At 36.0% G+C, this 21153-nt stretch overlaps 1 protein-coding gene across 6 annotated transcripts in view; it reads left to right on the top strand.

The window, feature by feature from the left end:
- EVI5 (ecotropic viral integration site 5) overlaps positions 1 to 21153 on the top strand; it is a 228920-nt gene that overhangs the window by 77591 nt on the left and 130176 nt on the right. For all 6 annotated transcript variants that reach the window (XM_033114161.1, XM_033114163.1, XM_033114164.1 and 3 more), the window contains exons 3-9: positions 2534 to 2723; positions 3357 to 3581; positions 4389 to 4463; positions 13175 to 13300; positions 14773 to 14916; positions 15877 to 15966; positions 16072 to 16169. In XM_033114161.1, the coding sequence (XP_032970052.1) occupies positions 2534 to 2723; positions 3357 to 3581; positions 4389 to 4463; positions 13175 to 13300; positions 14773 to 14916; positions 15877 to 15966; positions 16072 to 16169 (948 nt within the window). The remainder of the gene's footprint in view (positions 1 to 2533; positions 2724 to 3356; positions 3582 to 4388; positions 4464 to 13174; positions 13301 to 14772; positions 14917 to 15876; positions 15967 to 16071; positions 16170 to 21153) is intronic.

Genomic DNA, 21153 nt, shown 5'->3' with positions numbered 1-21153 from the left:
GTTGTCGCAAAAAGGGGTATTTCATCTTTTCTTATGGCTGAGTAATATTCTATTGTGTATATATATCAAACCTTCTTTATTCAGTCATCTATTAACGGGACACTTTGGTTGTTTCCATGTCTTGGCTGCCGTAAATAAAGCTGCAATGAACATTGGAGTACATATATCTTTACCATTTTTGAGTCATTTTTATATACTATGTGAGTTAAGGCAGGGACAATAACTTTTTTGTTGTTGGTTTTTGCTTTCTTGCTACAGGGACAATATCTTTAAATAATGTGATGTGTTTACTTGGACTGTTTCATTTGTAACTGTTTCTCACAGTTTTGTATATTTGTATATATTATTTCAATTTCCTCTGAAGGTGAATCCTTTTCTCTAACCCATCCATGAATTCACTTGGCATTTCATGATTATTCTGAAAGTTATAATTTGTCAATCTGAGACCTTTCTGATGCTCTAAAAGCCTTTTGTTTAGGCACTTTTTCATCTGTACATCCATTGTATCTCATACTATGTTTAGCTTAGGAAATATCATCATATTCTATTAAACTGCATGTCTCTCTGTTGATGGTAATGATGCAATTTAATTATTTGGCATATAGCAAGCGTTCAATGAATAATTAAGTGAAATGAAGAACTTAGGTTCAAGTGTTTTAGTCAAGTTTGTTTCTCTATTCCATTTAGAATTTTTAGGGTTTAGAATCATACATAAAATTACTTACATATGTACACTAATTTTTCTATGAGATACATTATGGATTTACTGAAATATATCTATGGAAAAAGTACTTAAAGAAAAACATCATCAGTAATTATACTTTTCTAATAAAGAATATTTATGGCAATAATTCACCCTTAATTTGGCTGCTTTGTAAATTTTTATTTCTAGCAATATTTGGGACATTTTATTTAAATGATTTCTGCCGTGAAAATGTATTAAATTATCCCATGAATAAGGATAACAATTGTTCAATATCTATTATTGTGTTATTGAATATAACATATTTGGGATTTGAAGGTTTTTTATTATGGGAGTTCTGATTTTATTTCAATTCAGTCAATATTTAGTGTTCTTTGTTCTGAGCTAAATGCTTTTTGGGTTAAAAATCTGGCTCACAAAGGATATTTATTTCTGTAATCTGTTAAGTAGGGTTTGACCCAAGTATTTTTTCTTTTTCTTTATTAGTGTTTAATATATCATAAATTAGTGTCGGGAGCATTTCTTGTACCCTAAACACCCTAAACACATCACTTTTTGAAGGAGTTACTGGAAATAAGTAGTAGCCATGTTAAATACACAAATAGATGTTTTAGGACCCTTACTTGAATGACATAATTTACGTCTTTATAATGATAGAATCACATTTTCCAATCTTTATAGCCTTGTGTATAGGAAAAAAATAATAGATTTGATGTCATGATGAGTCTTAGAACGGGTCTCTAAAATTATCTTAACCCATCTTTCCTGCAGATTAGGTAGAGGCCTAAAACAAGGTTGCAAACTCAAGGCCAACAGGACCTTATGAGTGCAGAGGTCTCCATTTAACAGTGCAAGCCCACTAATGACTAACAGCTGTTACCATGTTTCCCCGAAAATAAGACTTAGCCAGACAGTCAGCTCTAAGGTGTCTTTTGGAGCAAAAATTGATATAAGGCCTGGCTTATTTTACTATAAGACCCGGTCTTATCTAACATCATATAAGACCGGGTCTTATATCAATTTTTGCTCCAAAAGACACATTCGAGCTGATTGTCCGGCTAGGTCTTACTTTCAGGGAAACACAGTAGTTGGCCTGAGTTTTGGGGAGATAGTAGAGATTATGGAGATTGAATGGATTAAATAACTACTGTAGCTACACCCCATTGTTCCTGTGCAGGAATATGGGCCTGGTTTTGCCCTATCTTTTTGTTTTTCAAGAGAATGCAGAATTGTAAATAAATATAAATGTATGCATATATAAGCAAATAAATTAAATCTTCCAATTTTAATATTAGTAATTGTTCAGTTTTTTTACACAAATACTGCATGGACCAAACAAAACACTTTTTGTTTGGGACAAATTAGGTATGCATGAGTGAAGCAAAATGAAAAAAGAGAAGGGATTTGGTTAATCTGAGTGGCTCTGACTTACTTTTTTCAGTCCTGGACACGTTATAAACATGATAGGATTTGTTCTTCCATAGAATTTGTTACACTTCTTCCAAGTACAGCTTCCTTTTTCCTGAAGCCTTCCTAACCACTTTTCTCACCAGATTTCTCCTAATTTGAATTTTTAGTGAAGATGGAGGAAAATTATGACAGGAGTAATAGCACTAAAACATTCAACATAATTTACTGTTTCAAATTTTGAAATTTTATGCTTAGATGAAAAAAAAGCAGCAGTAATTTTTTAGATGTCAACCAAGTATGATTGAAATGCATATTGTACAACTATGGCTAAATTGCTGTAGTGAAGTTCTGGTAAGTATCATTGCTTCATCTAGTATCACTGTGAGATTAGGTCTTGAGCAATTTTTAATTATGTTTTAGATTGTTAGAGACGGACAGTAAATCTTTAAGATCTGTAAATGGGTCAAGAAGAAACAGTGGTTCCTCCCTTGTATCAAGTTCATCAGCCTCGAGCAATCTCAGCCATCTTGAAGAAGACTCTTGGATACTTTGGGGAAGAATCGTTAACGAATGGGAAGATGTGCGCAAAAAAAAGGAAAAGCAAGTTAAGGTATTCATATTCTTTGCTGGAGTTCTTCCTGTTATCTCAAAGGGAATTCAGCATGGATTAACAGGATTAAAAAAAAATCAGATTCTATTACTTTCCAGGTACTATAATAAAGAGGTCTCCTTTATATATTTTCATTTATTTTTACCCATTGTTTTGTTTGTAGATATTAATTATAGATGTTTCCTAATTGGAAATATAGCTGGAAATTATTTTAGAAATTAAATTGTCATTTTATAGATTCAGAAATGAAGTGACATCCTACATCCTTGAATTACCAGTATTTTACTTTTTTTTTTTTTTTTGCCTATAACAGCCCTTTGTAAGACGATGGTTACTACCATTGACAGCTCTGCAGAGTATCAAGTCCTTAGTATCTTTGGAGGCCATATTCTGAGTGAGATGACAAGAATTTACATGTAACATTGTAGCTTCACCAGAACAGGATACACCCAAGGGCCAAATCTTAGCCCTTTAATGATAAGGTTCCCTGGTCTTATTATAAAAGTACCTTTGGGAATTATAAATTTGATAAAGTCTTCCACTTCACTCCAACCCTCAATAAGTCTTCTTGGCTTCCAAAGGAGGAGACTTAAATAATCATTTTTTAAATTGTACTTTTATTTTTATTTTTAGGAACTTGTTCGTAAAGGGATACCCCACCATTTTAGAGCAATAGTTTGGCAACTTTTATGCAGTGCACAAAGTATGCCAATTAAGGATCAGTATTCAGAACTCCTGAAAATGACTTCGCCTTGTGAAAAATTGATCCGAAGGGACATTGCTAGAACTTACCCTGAACATAATTTTTTTAAGGAAAAAGATAGCCTTGGACAGGAGGTTTTATTTAATGTAATGAAGGTAAGTTCTATTTACTCATTTTTTGAAATGAAATGAATTCTCAGAAGGTTGAAATTATATTTTCCATAATGAAGCATGAACTCTCAACCCAATAATCAGTTGCTTTGGCAATAAATTGGGCTTTAGCATAATTTTTGCTTTAATTCTGATGCTACATTACTGTCTAGTTTGGAGAACTTATTAGAAGATTCATCATATTGTTTAGTATTAGTTGGCCAAAATCAAATAACCTGTAAATCACTATACATTGAGAGATCCTCTATGAAAATGAATAATTCACCTTCTGTGAGTTTCACATTCTGGGAGCAAATTTTTCTACTTGTATGGTCAGTGTTGTTAAGAGCTCTTAGTCCTTGGAAGTGTGTACCCTTGTAAATTTTTCTTTTCCCTTCCCATAGTTCCTTTCCCTTCCAGCTACCTCTGTGAAATATTGATTTCTTGTTAAACTATTTCAGTTTTGCCAGTGCTTTACCTTAACCAGTGTTTTACCTTAACTCTGCTTTTGTCTTTATCAGGTATACATTTTAAATGATTTTTAAGCAGTTACATTCCTGAGTACAAATTCCTTTATTTTCTTGTCCTTAGGAGCCATCAGTTTCTAATGGGGAAATTGCGAAAAGAATATTTTATGTAATAAATCATTTGCTTTTGAAATATTTGTAAGATAAAATCTACAACAAACAAGGAAGAACTTTTATAAAAAATAAATGGTCTTTATAATTTACCTGATTCACTATTTTTAGATTTTTAGAGAAGGTATAATATATTGTGTTAAAGTATTTTGAACAATATTTTTTTACTTTTTAGGCATATTCTTTAGTGGATCGTGAGGTTGGTTACTGTCAAGGAAGTGCTTTCATAGTTGGACTGTTGCTTATGCAGGTAAGTTAGTATTAAATGTCCAATTAACTTCTTTATTAAAGTTGGACTGGAGAATTTAAAAAGTGTTCTTGTTTTTATTAAGTATAAGTAGATATTAGATATTTTTGTCTAGGCAAAATTTAAATAGAAATATTTAGTTTGCACTTTAAAAGATTAACAGTGTTGGAAATAACATCTAATAATATCCTACTGCTAAATGAAATTTCAACTTCTTGGTGTCTACATTTGAACCATAATATTTTCTAAAGCCTGTATCCATTTTTAAACCTTAACTTATATGCCAGTATTTAATGAAGAGTTATTGTTTCCCAACCAAGGAGGACATGATTAGTGTTGGTATGAAATCTTTTTCATGTTGTATAATGTCTTTGTAATTTATAACAGGAATTTTGTTTGTCATGGTGACAGACTGAGGGCTTGTTTTGGGCTCTAAAATAGTGGTACTCAGTCACTTTTACTGTCCCAGGGATATAATATATACGTCCATTCGCAGTGACTTATTTTTGAGTGGGTTTGGATGGGATGTTTTCAGATGTCAGAGACAGGACAATTGTAGCTTTGAAGGGAAATGGCATATAGTGTTATCTCTTCAGCCTCGTTAAAATTTGTTTTTGAAGTCCATGGTCCTCTATATTTAGTCTCTAGCTAAAATATGATCTGAAAAAAAAACTTGAGGATAACTTGATTTGAATCATGCGGGCTGGTTTTTGCATCTGAGTTCTGCACTGAGTTCTATGAACTTGGGTTAGATTATTTAACCTCTCTCTATGGGCCTTAATTAGGTAATACTTTCAGCTTCATGGTGAGGGTTATATGAGATAATATATGTAAAAGCCTAACATGGTTTTTGGCAATAAAGTAGACTGCAGTAAAAGTTCAGTGACTTGCCCAAGATCACATATCATGGTAGATAAAAGCAAACTGTGTTTCCTCAATGCTTTGCTTCAATTTCCCAACAGTTCCACCGAGTTTTAAAGCTCTGTAACTGTCAGGAATATATACACACTTCTTTTCTGAGTGGCAAAACTCTCATGTCAAAGACACTGTTTTATAATAAAAATGACTGATTTTTACTTTGTCTTATAACGTAAGAACTGTTTCTAGTTGTTGCAGGATACTTGTCCATTTCTAGGTGACATTAGGTTGTAATTTTTAAAAATTCTAGATATGTTAATGTTGAGGTATAGCTCTTTTGCTAAATTGTGATTTTCCTAATTTATAATTGGTTAGATTGGTAGGCCTTTCACTGTTGAACTCTTTAGACATCCCTATTATCAATCCAGTGATTTTTGTCACAATTCTATCTATTCCTTTTACTTTCATATTAGCCCCAAAATTACTATTCAATAGTTATTCCTATTGAGCATCTAGAGAGTAGTTTTTCCTTACTTGAGGTATGAATCTTATAGCAGCTGATGTAACTCTCTAGGAAGCATAAGGGGCCATCACACTTTTTCCTTTAAGACACTGCAGGCAGTGCTGGTAGTGATACTCTCATTCATAATTGATGTACTTAACTGTTATTGTCACTGGCAGCTAATACGCTACCATAATAATAATCATTTAATATCCCAGGACCACAAAGTAGGAAGTGCTATGCAACCAGATTCAAAAGCCCCTCTCTTTGTTTCTAAACCTTACTCTCTTACACCCTATGCTATTTTGCCTCCCACGACTAGTTTAGAAACATTTTTACAACATTAGCTTATTTAGTACATGTTGTGTTAAAGTAGTTAAAAGTGCTGGGTATATATGTTTTGTGTATATCTTAGTGGTCCTATAAAAATAGGTAGATATTGTCCCCTTTCGACTTTTGCAAAAGACATGAATTCTTACTAACTCAGTGTCAGAGAAAATATGAACCAGCACAGTACTCTTCCCCCCCCCTTTTTCCTCCTCCCCCCCGCCCCACTCCAGTTCAAGCTGTTGTTTCTTAGTCTAATTGTGTAGGACACAGCTCCCTGGCCCATGCTGACATTATGAGCAATCATTTGGTCGTTGTTGGCTGCCGGCCACTCACGGCAGCACACGGTATCCCATGGTAGCACACAGCAGCCCATGGTAGCTCACAATGGTTGCCCGCCACTCATGCTGGCTGCTGCTCACGGCGGCACACGGTAGCCCCCAGCAGCCTGTGCAACATACGGCAGCCCGCAGCAGCTCACACCAACCGGCTGCTCATGGCAGCCCAGCTCCAGGGAGAGCTGTTTGTTCACAATCTTAGCTGTAGAGGACGCAGCTCACTGGCCCATGTGGGAATCAAATCTGCGACCTCCGCGTTAGGAGCATGGCACTCCAACCACCTGAGCCACTGGGCAGGTACTCTTAGGACTCAAGTATTCAGATCTCTTTCTAATAAAAAGGAATGACTATAAAACAACTGGATGATTGTTCACACTTTTTCCCTTTGTGACCATTGTTTGAATGTTATTGAGAAAGACTCAGTGATAATATCTTTTATATCTCCTTTTGGTCCTTATATTCAATCATTTCAACTTATTTTTAAAAATAGCACCATATTTTAAACCTCCTCCAGTTCCCATATCAATGCTATTGCAGAGAGGAAGCAATGTAGGATTTGCCGGCAATGTCTAGGTGTGAGCCGGGGTCATGTCTCCTGAAGCTGAAGAATGGACACACGGTCCAGGGAGAGGCAAAGAGTTGTAAAGGAAGGTAGTTTATTAAAAGCAGGAGAAAGGTTACAGCTCCCGAGTGGGAGTGGGTACCTGAAACTGGGAAGCCCACTAGCTAAGGCAAAAGGCTTTTACTTTTATATTTCTTTTCTACCGGGAGGGGAATATTGGAATGCTGATGTGTTGGTGCTTATTGGTAAGGTGTTTATTAAATTCATTCTGTTATTTAGCGTGGGGGAGGCTTTTCAAAAGAAATGTCTTTGCTGCCTTAGGGCATGATTGATGTTTCTGTTTTGTGAAGAGTGTGTTATTTTGAAAACTAAAAAAAAAAAGGCCATGGGGTGGATGAGTGGCTCTGTTGGTTGGGCCGCGGGCTCTGTGCAACGGGGCTGCCGGTTCAGTTCCCGCATGGGCCAACGGGCTGCGCCCTCCACAGCTGGAGTAAGGTCAATGAGCTGCCGCTCAGCTCCTGGGTGGCTGGATGGCTCAGTTGGTTGGAGCGCTGTGTCTCGACCACAGAGTTGCCGGTTGGACTCCTTGACTCCCGCAAGGTATGGTGGGCTGCGCACCCTGCAATTAACAACGGCACCCTGCAACTAACAAGGGCGACTGGACCTGGAGCTGGGCTGCGCCTTCCACGGCTACACGACTGGGGGCACAACAACTTGACTTGGAAAAAATTCTGGAAGTACACACTGTTCCCCAATAAAGTCCTGTTCCCCTTCCCCAATAAAATCTTAAAAAAAAAAAAAAAGAAAAAAGAAAAGCCTGTCTGTCTTTAAAAAAAAAAAAAAGCCACTATTTTGTTTTTGGTCAGTGTTTCATTTTTGCTCAGTCCACCAGGGAATTCCTGACTGCCTGATGTCATACTAACTAACCTGTCTCAGAAAAGGATGAAACTTTTTTGATATGATCAGAAGAGAAGAAGTCCTTGTAAGACAAAGAAAGAGGGGGGAGATTAATTGATTCATTACCCCTGTTACTGGAGTGAGGGGTGGAGGAAAGATGTGGAAAGGGGAAGGTAGCGGTGGGAGATGAGGTTGGAAAAGCAGTTAGAGGTCACATCATGTAGGATCTTGTAAGGATTTTGGCTTTTGTTGAGGATATGGGACGCCACTAGAGTGGCTTTTTGTTTTGAGCAGTGGAGTGAAATGCTCTAAATCATTTGAAAGGATCTCTCTGGCAGCTCCATGTAGTATGGAGAATAGACTGTTGGGAAAGAAGTACAAGGGAGGCAGCAGAGTGAGTTACCAGAGAGGAAGCTCTTGCAGTTGTCCAGATAATGGGCTACTTTCTTGATGATGCTATGGACGAGGTATTGGGGTGAGAAGTGGTTGATTCTTGACATATTTTGAATATAGAGCCAATAGGATGTACTGATAGATTGGATGTAAAGTAAAAGAGAAAGAAGTCAGTATTGAGTCATAGGTTTTTGTGCAGAAGTTTGAGGCACGGAATGGCAGGGTAGGAAATTAGGAGTGTGGTTTGAGATGTCTGTTGGACATGCAAGTGGAGATGTTAAGTGGGCAGTTGGAAATATGAGATAGGAATTGAGGGAAAAGTCCAGGCTGATAGGTAGAAGAGAGAGACTAGAGGCTATAAAAATGGGTACAGATGCAGGTAGCATGGTAGATGTGGTAGTGTGAGAGTGGGAAGAATCTTTCTTAATTGCTTCTCTTTTAAAAAGATTGAAATAGCAAGCAAGGTGGGGAGGAGGTGCTGGAAGCTTGGGAACAGATAAGAAAGTTTGAAATGTTCTAGGAGAATGGGGGTGACTGAATTACGGTAATAAAGTATTAATAGACAGCATTAAAGATCCACTGAGATTAGTGGTCTTGAATTCAACATGAGACCAGCCAGCATGGTTAAGTGTTTTTGTTTTTACACAGCCATTTACTGCTGCCTAGATGTAGTTGTAGAGTTAGATTTATCCAAGGGTGGAGTTTTGCAGTTGAAATTATAACAGAGAGAGAGAGAGAAGTAATTGTGGATTTTAGCGAGTGGATACGTATAACAGCAAAGTGAGCACAGGAGAGTTGAGAACAGAGAAAAGGTAGTGTTTGTATATGATAGGACTGCAAGATCACATCATTGTAAATACTTTATGTGTATGAATTTTCATTGCATCCCTGTGAAATAAGTACTATTATTTTACCCATTTGATAGATGGTAAACCTGAGCAACAGAAAGGTTGAATAATTTGCTGAAGGTCACATACTAGCTATTACTGGCGTTGCAACCTTAAGTGGTATGGTTCTAGAGCCTGAACTGCTAACTGCCTGCCAGGATCATTGAAGCAAAGCAAGCCAGAGATGTGGTAGGCCAAGGCATTAGTCCACGTGAAAATGAGTGGAGGTTGTGGGGGTGACCCAGAGGTTGGTAGATACTGCAAAAAAAGCCGAGTAATGGGTAATGTCTGCTGCCATGTGGTTCAGAGAAAACCAGAGGTTAATGCTGTGGAAGTGGCAGTGAGGTTCAAGGAGGGACATATACCTCTCTACCCCCTGGCTTCTTCCAGTGCTGTGGGAGAGAAACAGCCACGTCAGGGAAGAGCACGGTTTCGGTATTGAACTATTTTTAGGGGAAAGTCAGATTTCAGTTAGAGGAAGGAAGAAGGTGAAAGAACGTTCAATAAAGACATTGAGGATATAGTTAGGATATTTTGTTGATGGCAGATTATGAGTTCCAGAAAGTGTCGTGAAAAAGGTGTTGGGAAGGTTGGAAGTGGGGCTAGATTAGGGGAGCAATAGAACCACGTCGGTTGAGAGTTATGGGGTGTTGGGCTGCTTGTAGTGACTGACTTAAATCAATGGGGCTGTAGAGCGTGATAGGATTAAGAAGAATTATGGCTGTGTACGGAGGAAGGAAGGAAGTGCACGTTTTGCTGAGATGTAGAGTAGATGTTGAGGAAAGTTTGCCTTCTTTGGTTGATGTGAGCTTTTGTCTATTAGCTTTTATCTGTTCCTGTGCGTGAGGTGATTTCTGTGCTGTGATCAGGGGTTGAGTAAATTCCCCCTTTGGTCTCATTCTCCCGAGCAAGGGAGATGAGATGAGGTTGCTTTTCTGTTTGGTCTCATTCTCTTGAGTAGGGGATATGTGAGATGAAGCTGTTGTTCTGTCTGTACTGTGAGGTGGTAGTTAGCTTAGGGTTAAAGAAATTCTTGATCAGGGGTTGAGAGAATTCCCTCTTTGTTCTGTCTGTTTCGCCCACATCAGCAGATGAAGTGAAGAAGTAGCTAAGTTATATCAGGATGACGTGACAGGCACATCGCCAGGCCTTGTTGCTTATCCGGATGAATTGCCCCTTCGGCTGGATGGGCCCCATTCATGTCAGTAACTGCCGGACCCTCCCGGAACTGGCCATTCCCGAGGGGGAGGCAGGAACAAGAAACTTGGCTCTAAGGTACATCTGAGGAAACATATAAGACTGATCTCAGTTGGCAGTATAATTATTATTTCATCATTTGATCATTTGTCATTGGTGATTTTTCATCATTCTAACATTTTGAAGACTTCCAACAACATGCATCTCACAACACCAGGGGATGTCCTGACTTCCAGCTGTGAACCTGGTGAGGTCTGGCTGGTTCCCGGCCTCTCCAGTGTTGTTCCCCATGGTTAGTCTTCTTGAGAACTTGTTAGCATCTGAAAAACTTGTATGCAGCTTGCAGCTTACAACATCAGAAGACGTCTTAACTTCTAACAACAACAGCAGCAGCAACATTCTTCAGATTGTTAACACCTTGAAAACTTATATGCAGCTTGTAGCTTATAGCATCAGAAGATGCCTTGACTTCTAACAACAAAGGTGACAGGAGCAGCATTCTGGGGAACTAACAAGCAGCGGTGTGGGAGACGCCTGAGTTTCTCTCAGCTACAGACGTGACAAGGTCTTGATCTATGACTTTTCCAGTGTTGTTCTCCCTCAGTATAGTGAGCTTTTGACATCTACTGTAATAGTTACTATCCTATAGAGCTTATTACGACTTTTGAATACTCCTTGCTGATATTATTTGTGTATTTAGCCAAGTGATTTTTGATCAATAGTAAACATATGTTGGGATCTCTTAAACTTATTAGTATGTGTACGCCTTTGACATGACATTGTTATCAGTGTATACGATTTAGTCTTAAACATCTTTACTTTCTGACATTAGCATATTCTATTAATTGCCTTTATTTTTTGCTATTGCATATTGCTAAATAAATTGATTAGATACTAAACAAATAAATTAATTAGCTCCGTTCTAGCGTGTGTCCCTCCTCCTTCTTTTCCCCACTCGTCATTACACAAGAGTAACTCTTGGCTCCTGTCATGGCTGTGTCAGGGCCAGGAAAAATGTATTGTTATTAGAAGCAGTCTTCAATAAGAAGAATGTACATACGTGTTTCCCCGAAAATAAGACCTAGCCGGACAATCAGCTCTCGTGTGTCTTTTGGAGCAAAAATTAATATAAGACGTGGTATTACATCACATCACATCACATCACACCTGGTCTTACAGTAAAATAAGACCGGGTTTTATATTAATTTTTGCTCCAAAAGACGCATTAGAGCTGATTGTCCGGCTAGGTCTTAATTTCAGGGAAACACAATATACACAATGGAATACTACTCTGCCATAAGAAAAGATGAAATAGTGCCATTTGTGACAACATGGATGGATTTTGAGATTATTTTGTTAAGCGAAATAAGTCACAGAAAAACTTGAGAACCATGTGATTTCATTGATATGTGGTATATAAAACTGAAAACAACAAAGGAAAAAGGCAAATAAAGAAACAAAAACTCAGACACAGACAATAGTTTAGTAGTTACCAGAAGGGAAGGGGGGAGATGGATAGTAGATAAGGGTAAAAGGGATCAAATATATGGCGTTGGAAGGAGAACTGACTCTGGGTGGTGAACACGCAATGTGAGATATAGATGATGTAATACAGAATTGTGTACCTGAAACCTATATAATTTTACTAACTATCGTCACCCCAGTAAATTTTAATTAAAAAAAACCAGGAATGCACAGAGATCCTTTGACGTTTTCTCTTTTGAGACATACTGGTATAATGTGAATGAGCATTAGAAAATTTTATCATTTTGAGAAAGATGAATTAATAATTTAGATGAATGTTTTTTGCTTGAATATTGTGAATATCTGTGAATCTCTTTATAGAGCTTTTACATTCATTATTTTATTTGATATAATTTGCTAGTAAGTTACATATAAAATGTGAAATTATTACCTTTAAGCCCCAATTACAGATCTTTTGAAAACTTATTTTACAACTTTTTTTTTTTAACACTTACACCATATCACTTCTGCTCAGAACTTTCTAAAGGCTTCCCATGTCACTTAAGGTAAAAGTTCAAATCCTTACAGTCGCCTCTAAAGCCCTGTGTAATTTGGTTCCCTGTTATTTCTTCTCCATAACCTAACATTACTCCTAATTTAGTAGTCCCTTATTTGCTGTTTCTTGAGCATGCCAATCTTGATTCCATTTCAAGGCCTTTGTATTCTTCTCCCAGGACTCTTTCCTCTGTTGCTCTCTTACTTTCTTCAATATTCTGCTCAAACGTTTCCTTATCAAGGGACTTTCCCTGACCTACCTATGGAAATAGCAGTGTATCTCCCCAGTATTCCTGCTTGGTTTTATTTCCATGGCACTCATCACTACCTGACATACATTAATTGATTTATTCCATGTATTGTCTATCTCCACCCACTAGAAAGTTCAGATTCCTTGAAAGTCAAGATTGTGTTTATTTTGTTCACTGGTATAGACCCAGAGAAGAGAGAGAGAAGTTCATAGCTCTAAAGAGTCGTTGTTGGTTGAATTAATGAATTGGGCAAGTGAGGCAGTTAGTCTCAGAGCCTGTTAAATTTATCTAATTTCTCTTTCTCAGTGATAGAATGGGAGGTTTAGTCCTTGCTCCGATTTCTAGTCCTTGCTCTTAACATTGTATTATACGGCCATTCAAAACAATGTTTATAGTTGGTTGGGTACTTTGTTTAAATATACTCTACCTTATTTCTATATCACAGAACATTAATCCTACTTTGCTTTTTTTCTCCTAATGTAGATGCCAGAAGAAGAAGCTTTCTGTGTATTTGTTAAATTAATGCAAGATTATAGACTTCGTGAACTTTTTAAACCAAGTATGGCAGAATTGGGCCTTTGTATGTACCAGTTTGAATGCATGATACAGGTAAAAGTGTAGTGTTAACAAAAAGGCATATTGCCTTTATTATATTTTGTCATCGGTTTGAGTGACGGCTAAGCAAATTTAATGTTAAAGGCGTTAAAGCAGTTGAAAAAAATTAGTGTTTTAAACACATGATTAATTTTTGGTCAATTAATATACAATTTAGACCTACTTTCCATTTAGGCATTGCCTGCAGATATCAGATATCTGCACTATCACAGTCTGCAACTTGACTGTGGTTTTTATATTTAAACCTTAAGCATATGTGCCAAATGTATCATAACCCCATTGCCTAAATGCATGAGTTTTTATTATGCCCTGTTATGTCCTATTATTGTTATGTAGACTATCTTTATGTAGACTACATAAAGTTACATAGACTATTGTTATATAGACTGTCTTTCAGGAGCCCATGATATGACACTGACATTAAGTTCATTTCCTTTGAGATTGTCTCTTCTCTTTTAATCCTCTTCCTTTCCTTTTTCTTTTTATCTCATGTTTTGCTAGCCTGTAATCTTTATTTAAAAAAAAATGTTTCAATCCTTTTATGTTGCTAGTTTAAGACTCAGAGTTTAGTGACTGCATGAGGGTTAAGAGAAGAATCAAAATTAAGTGAAAAATACCTTTGAAATATTTTACCTTTCTCGATTTAATTTTTATATTTTATATATAAATAAGTTTACTATATTGTCCTGTAAAGTAATGGTGTAAATATTCTTATTTACTTAAATGTCAATTAGATAAGCAAAATTTAAGAATATAGGTTAATGATTCAGGAGGCTTGAGATCCATTTTTACTAGTCTCCTTTTTCCTGGCAGCCTTACCCACAGGAATTTTTAAATCCTCTGTCTTTTCTATGTGGTGGGAGGAAGGCAATTTGTAAAATGTTTTTACATTTTAAAGAAAAATGCAAAGTAGGTCTTGAGATGATTCTTAAATTTTTTTCCTGAAATATTAAGCTTGTTTTTATCAACCTTTAAACTCTTTTGGTTTATTTTTGGTTAATGTGTCATTTATGTTTTGAATTACTAGAGTTGCTGAAGTATCTGTATTTACAGTGAGATGGGGAAGGTAAGGAGAGGTGGTCAATGGTAGATAGCACCTGAAGGTATTTCAACATAGCGTTTCTTTCCTTTTAAAAAAATGTTTTTGAAATTTTATAATTTAAAAAATATCAGACATCCATCTACCCACTAGTAGGATGAAACAAATTTAAAAGTTTTACTTACTTTATTTTTTTATTAATAAATCAAATGTTATATGTACAGCGAAAGTCTTAACTCCACATTCTTTCCTTCTTCCTACATAGTAACCACTATCCTGAATGTATCAATTTCTACGTCTTAACTTTTCCATTTGGTGCCTGATCTTATCTTTGTATTTGGTATAGGCTAAGTTAGTGTATATACAATGATCTAGTATAAAATAATCAGTTTTACTATGTTTTAATTGATTCTTTCCTTCTCTTTAGGAGCATCTTCCGGAGCTTTTTGTACATTTTCAGTCTCAGAGTTTTCATACCTCAATGTATGCATCATCCTGGTTTCTGACTATCTTTCTTACGACTTTTCCACTACCAATTGCAACAAGGATATTTGATATCTTTATGTCTGAGGTAAGCTAATGGGCAGACTGAACAAGGAGTCATTGGGTTAATTAGAGCAGGGCAATGAGAACAATAAAGGAGACCGATGACCCATGCTAAACTGCTCACATGGATAATCTCATTTAAACCTGTAACAACCCTAGCAGGCACTGTTCGTTTCCTCATTTGATAGATGAGGAAACTGTGATTTAGAGAAATGTTAAATAGCTAGCTTGTCTATGGATACAGCACATAGAGGTATAGGATTCAAATCTAGGCAGTCAAAATCTGGAGCCTACACTTTTAAACTTCTGTATCACCTCCTGATTGATTTAGTGAGAATTAGTGAGAGATAAAATTTGCCTTATAATTAATATGTTGTAATGCATGTATTATCCAAAGAGCAAGAAGTAATTAGTATAATTTTCTTGTATTCCAAGAACACATTGCAGGTAGTCCTTTTAATTGTCACTGACATATAGTGATCCTTTGTCTTCTGTATTTTGGATGAGAAGGTAGGAAGGTCAAGATAGGTGACCTGAAAATATTATTAATTGTTATTAATTGTTATTAATTACATTTTAATTAAACCAAATGTTAATTGTTATTAATTACATCTTGGGAAAATTAATTTGTATTACCTAGCTAAATTAGGTTAGCCTAAAGCCAGCAAACTATGATTCGAGTACTGGTTCACACGCCAAATTTGTCCTTCCTCTTGTTTTTTTAAATAAAGCTTCCTTGGAACACAGTCATGCTGATTTATGTGTTACCTTTGTCTGTTTTGGGGCTACCATGGTGGAATTGACTATTTGTGAGTGTGACCATATGGCTCACAAAGCCTAAAGTATTTTCTACCCAACTCTTTACAGAAAATATCTGCCAACCTCTAGTTTAGATATCTAACTGTTTACCTTGTTCTTTTGAATGATTAGTTTTTGTTGATGGAAGAGTAAGACTAGTTTGGCTTTATGTAATTTGTTTTCTCAGGGTTTAGAAATAGTGTTTCGAGTAGGAGTAGCACTTCTTCAAATGAATCAGGCAGAACTGATGCAACTTGACATGGAAGGAATGTTACAGGTAAGTCAGTGCATGATTTTTTTAGAATGTCTTTAGATTTTACTATTAATTAGTTAATAAACAACACTAAGTAGTTCTTATGTTTTTTTTTCCATTGTTTCTTAGCACTTTCAGAAGGTCATCCCACATCAGTTTGATGGTGGTCCAGACAAATTAATCCAGGCAGCTTACCAAGTCAAGTATAACTCAAAAAAAATGAAAAAGTAAGTGTTTTATATTTTGATTTTTAGTTGTAAGCGTTTGTTGAAGCATATAGGAAATTACGCAGGAGTTGTAAAACATTGTAATAAGTGCAGTTTTCCTTAGTTTATATAACAGTAGTATTTTATTTGGTGGTAATGGTTTCAATATAACAAATTTAATGTTGGAATTTCATAATGCTCTTAATAGCAGTTCACGGGACCATTGTGGATTACCTTTATTTTACCTTCCCATTCCTCATTGATTAGGATTAGAAACCTAGTAAGTACACTGGGATGCCAAAAAAATGTATACTAGTGGACACTTTGGTCAGCGTTGCTCAAGCAGTAGTTTGCTATAATCAGAAATGTCTGGACGCTAATGGTAACTACTTTGAGCACCTCTTGTAATTGCAGAAGTCAAATGTGACTTGTATTCATCTTTTGTTATCAGTATATATTGACTATTACAATTTGAATACCGTTTTCCTTCCTTAAAATGTGTAAACGTTTTTTGACACCCTCTATATTATGGGGGTACTGTTATTTTAAAAACTACTTTTATGGTGTGGTCCAATTCACTGACATTCTTTTCTTCTCAGTTGACCCCAGACTGTCATTTAAATTCAAGATTAGCATAACCAGCAAGAAAGACTTGAAGTATGGATTAAGAACTTAAGTTTTTATTTATTGTGTATTACTTTGTAATGAAACTTTTCTTGGTATATATTTCATTAAAGTTCAAGATAAGCAGTCTTGGTTCATAAATATTAATTTTTGAAATATGGTAAAAGTGTTAATTAAGAATGACAGCTGTTACTCTTCTAACTTTTAGGACTTAAATAAATTTTAGCCTGAGGTCATCATAGTTAGCATTTCTGACACTAGTTTCTATGGTTATAAGATGCTTTAAAATGATAACAGTACTATAGGTTGGAAGTTCTCAGTATCTTTGCTGCTGCAACACGAAATTACATTAACACATAGGACATACTCCTATGGACATTCCTATTCCAGAAAGTACATTAGAAAGTGAGTGAGAATTATGTTATTAAAATTAGTTGCAAAAGCAAGTCAATTTATGAACTTCAACTATTATTGTTAATACATTACTTGTGAAATTTCTAATAACCAAGCACATTACACCGTCATGTTGAGACATTATAGACCAAAAAGCTGATTTTTGCTGTAACTGTTAAAAACCTTAAAGAGCCATCTCAATTTCTGCCTCTTGGTAAAACCATATTTAAATCACACTAGCTAGAAAGCGAATTTATTTTACTTTTATAAAGACTAATTGAAAGGGCTGGCCTGGTGAGTCAGGTGATTGGAGCGCCATGCTCCTAATGCCGAGGTCGCCGGTTCAATTCCCACATGGGCCAGTGAGCTGCACCCTCTACAGTTAAGATTGTGAACAACGGCTCTCCCTGGAGGTGGGCTGCGGTGAGCAGCCAGAGGTTAGTGTGAGCTGCTGTGGGCTGCTGCGGGCTACTGTGTGCTGCCATGGGCTACCGTGTACCATGAGTGGCCAGTGGCCAGGCTGAGTGGCCGGTAGCTGGCGAGAGCTGCCTTGAGCTGACTGATACCACAACTGACTGCCTCGGCCAGGGGGAGCGCAAGGCTCATAATACCAGCATGGGCCAGGGAGCTGTGTCCTACACAACTAGACTGAGAAACAACGCTTGAACCAGAGCGGGGTGGGGGAGGAAAAAGTGGGGAGAAAAGACTAATGGAAAACAAGATTCTCCTTTTAGATCTTATTTATCACCAGTATAATCCTATTTCTGAAATTTCAGTTACCCTACTTATCAAACTTCTCAATCCCTAGTTCTTTCACTCCTTTACTCGTATTATCTCTGTTCTGCTTTATCAGGATCCCTAGCCTGATGTCTAATAGCGTTCTTCTGGTCTGAAAAAGTATATCTCCTCTGATGTTTTGTATTCACGTAGCCGAGTGTTGGAGAAAACTGCATAGTTAGTGAAGTTGCTGGCAGGAAATTGTGTCTCCAGTGCCATCCCATGTATATTTTTATTGACCTTGATTAATTCTCTCGTTCCCCACAGTGGTTATTTCAAACCTTACCATTCTTCTCAAGATCCCATCCCCATTTTGCCGTATCTAACTCTTCAGCAGATTACCTTACTTCTTAATTCATTAGCCATCATTTTTAAACTTTCTGAACTTTTTTCCTGTAACTTCCAGCTTATACAGACTTAGCCATAATTTCTTTTCTTCCCTTTTCAGTATTTATGTTCTTTATAATGATAAATCAGAATACTAGATGTTTTTCATTCTCATCTCTTCCAGGTCCTTGCTCCATTAATTGTTCCTTCTGTTTTCTGTTTGTTTGTTTTTACTTCAACCCCTCTTTCTATTGTTCATTTTATTCAACATATATAAATGAATTTTGGAGTTCTGACTTACAAGAACTTTACAACAAAAACAAAACCTTCCTCAATATAGCATTCCATTCTCCTTTTATGAAGCTGAATTGTGAAGGAAACAGTAGTTTATACTCATTCGCTCCAGATCATATTTCATCTGTCTATTTTCAATTGTGACATTTTTCAAACATACAGAAAAATAGACATTAGAATAATAAAGAAATATCCATATGCTTGTCTAGATTTAACAGTTAATATTTTGTTATTTTGTATTTTGTTTTTTAGGTATTTCAAAGTAAATTACAGAAATCATGACATTTCACTCTTTCATACTTTAGTATTCATCTTTATAATATAAAGGCATTTGCCTCCCTTACCACATTGCTTTTAGCACTTAACAATAATTCCGTGATAGTGTCTAATAACCAGTCTATGTTCCCATTTCGCCAGTTTGCCAAAAATGTGTTTTACCATTAATTGCATTTTATTCAGGTATTCTCTTATATTTCTTTCCATTTAGATCAGTATTGCCCATTCCATTCCTCTTTTTAATATGCTGACATGTAGAAGAGAGCAAGTTAGTTGTATGGAGAATATCCAATTTAAGGATTTGTCCGGTCATTCACATGATGTCATTTAACTTTTGTGTCCCTTGTGTTTTCTGTAAACTAGGAACTAAATTGAAAGGCTTCTTTAATGAAGCACAACCATATTGGCAAGAATATTTAATAGGTGAGATTGTGTACTTCATATTAACCTAAAGAAATACATAATATTTATCTGTCCCACTATTATTAGTGATGCCATGACTGATGACTGGATTGAAGTAATGACAGGCAGATTTTGTTTTATTATAATCAGTTCCCCTTTACAAGCATTGAGTAATCCATATTTGATACTTGAGCACCGTGAGAATCTCTAGTTCATCTTGACCTTCCATCTAATAGCTTTAGCATCCATTTGATAATGATACTTTTCATGTTGAAATTATTTCATTTGGGTGCTTGCTTTGGCAGCACATGTACTAAAATTGCAACGATGCAGGAAGATTAGCTATAAATTGATAGTTACGAAATAGTCAAGAGAACATAAAATACAGCATAGGGAATATAATCAATAATATTGCAATAATTACATATAGTACCACATGGGTACTAGACTAATTGCGGGGATCACTTCAAAAATTATATAAATGTCTAACAACTATGCTGTACGCCTAAAACTAACATAAAATAATATTGAATATCAACTGTAATTGAAAATTCATTTAAAAAAATAAAAAATAACCAAATGAAAATTTTAGAACTAAATAATACAGTAACAAAAATTTCATTGAAAGCGCTCAATAGTTGAATGGCAATGATAGAGGAGAGTCAATGGACTTGAAAATGGATCAACGGAAATCATTTAATCTGATGAACAGAAAATAGAAATATTGGGGAAAATAATATGGACAGAGTCTCAGGAGCTTATGGAATGATACCAAAAAGCCTAACATTCATGTCACTGGAGTCCCAAAAAAAGAAAGATTGGTGCAGAAAATATATTTGAAGAAATAATCCCTGAAAACTTCCCAAATTTGGTGACAGAAATAAGTTTATAGATTCGAGAAGCTCAGTAAACCCCACCAAGCAAGATAAACTTAAGAGAAAACCATACCCATATATGTCATAATCAAACTGCTGAAAACCAAAGATAAAATCTTGAAAATATCAGAGAAAACTACATATTAAGCAAATGGGAACAATTTAAATGACTCTAGATCTCTCTTCAGTAGACCGTGAAACATTTTAAAAATACTGAAACAAAAGAACTGTCCAACTAGAATTCTGTACCCAGCAAACGTCTCCTGCAGTGATGAAGATAAAATAAAGACATTTCAAATGAAAAAAGAAACTAAGAGAATTCTTTACCACTATATCTACTTTAAAAGAAATACTAAAACAAGTTCTTTAGGTTGAACAAAAATGATATCAGAGGGAAATTGGGAACTTCATGAATGAAGAAAGAGCAGAAGAGATGGTAAATACTGAGTAAATATAATAGACTATTTTTTATCCTCTTAGGTTTTTAAAAATAGGAGTGACTGTTGAAAGCAAAAATTGTGACATTATCTGATAGGGCTTTTAATATATGTATATATAATACGAGGTCTGACAGTTCGCGAACTTGCCACCGTACACTTACATTGGCAGCACTGTACAAACAGCTTGGTAAAGTTTCATAACCTTGGTGTATCAGTGTCTCACAGCTGTGTTCCGGTCAACGTGTGGTGGTGTTTTGCTGAGTGGCGTTCATTATTGTTGCATGTTTTTGTGTGCCATTACGAGAATGTCTGAGCTTGAATTAGAGTAATGAACAAACATTAAATTTGTTATTAAACTTGGCAAGAATGGAAGTGAAATCAGGGACATGTTAGTCCAAGTTTATGGGGATAATGCCATGAAGAAAACGATAGTGTACAAATGGATTAAATGTTTTTCTGAGGGGAGAGAACGTGTCACTGATGGAGAGAGGTCAGGGCGGCCAGTAACAGGCAGAACTGTTGAAAACATTGCAAAAATTCATCGAATTGTGAGTCAAAATCATCGACTGACTGTGAGAAGCATAGCAGACCAAGTAA

The sequence above is a fragment of the Rhinolophus ferrumequinum genome, chromosome 9 (genome assembly GCF_004115265.2).
Source record: "Rhinolophus ferrumequinum isolate MPI-CBG mRhiFer1 chromosome 9, mRhiFer1_v1.p, whole genome shotgun sequence".
Taxonomy (NCBI): Eukaryota; Metazoa; Chordata; class Mammalia; order Chiroptera; family Rhinolophidae; genus Rhinolophus; species Rhinolophus ferrumequinum.
The sequence above is the reverse complement of the archived record's forward strand: the minus strand, read 5'-3'. Positions and strand labels throughout refer to the sequence as shown.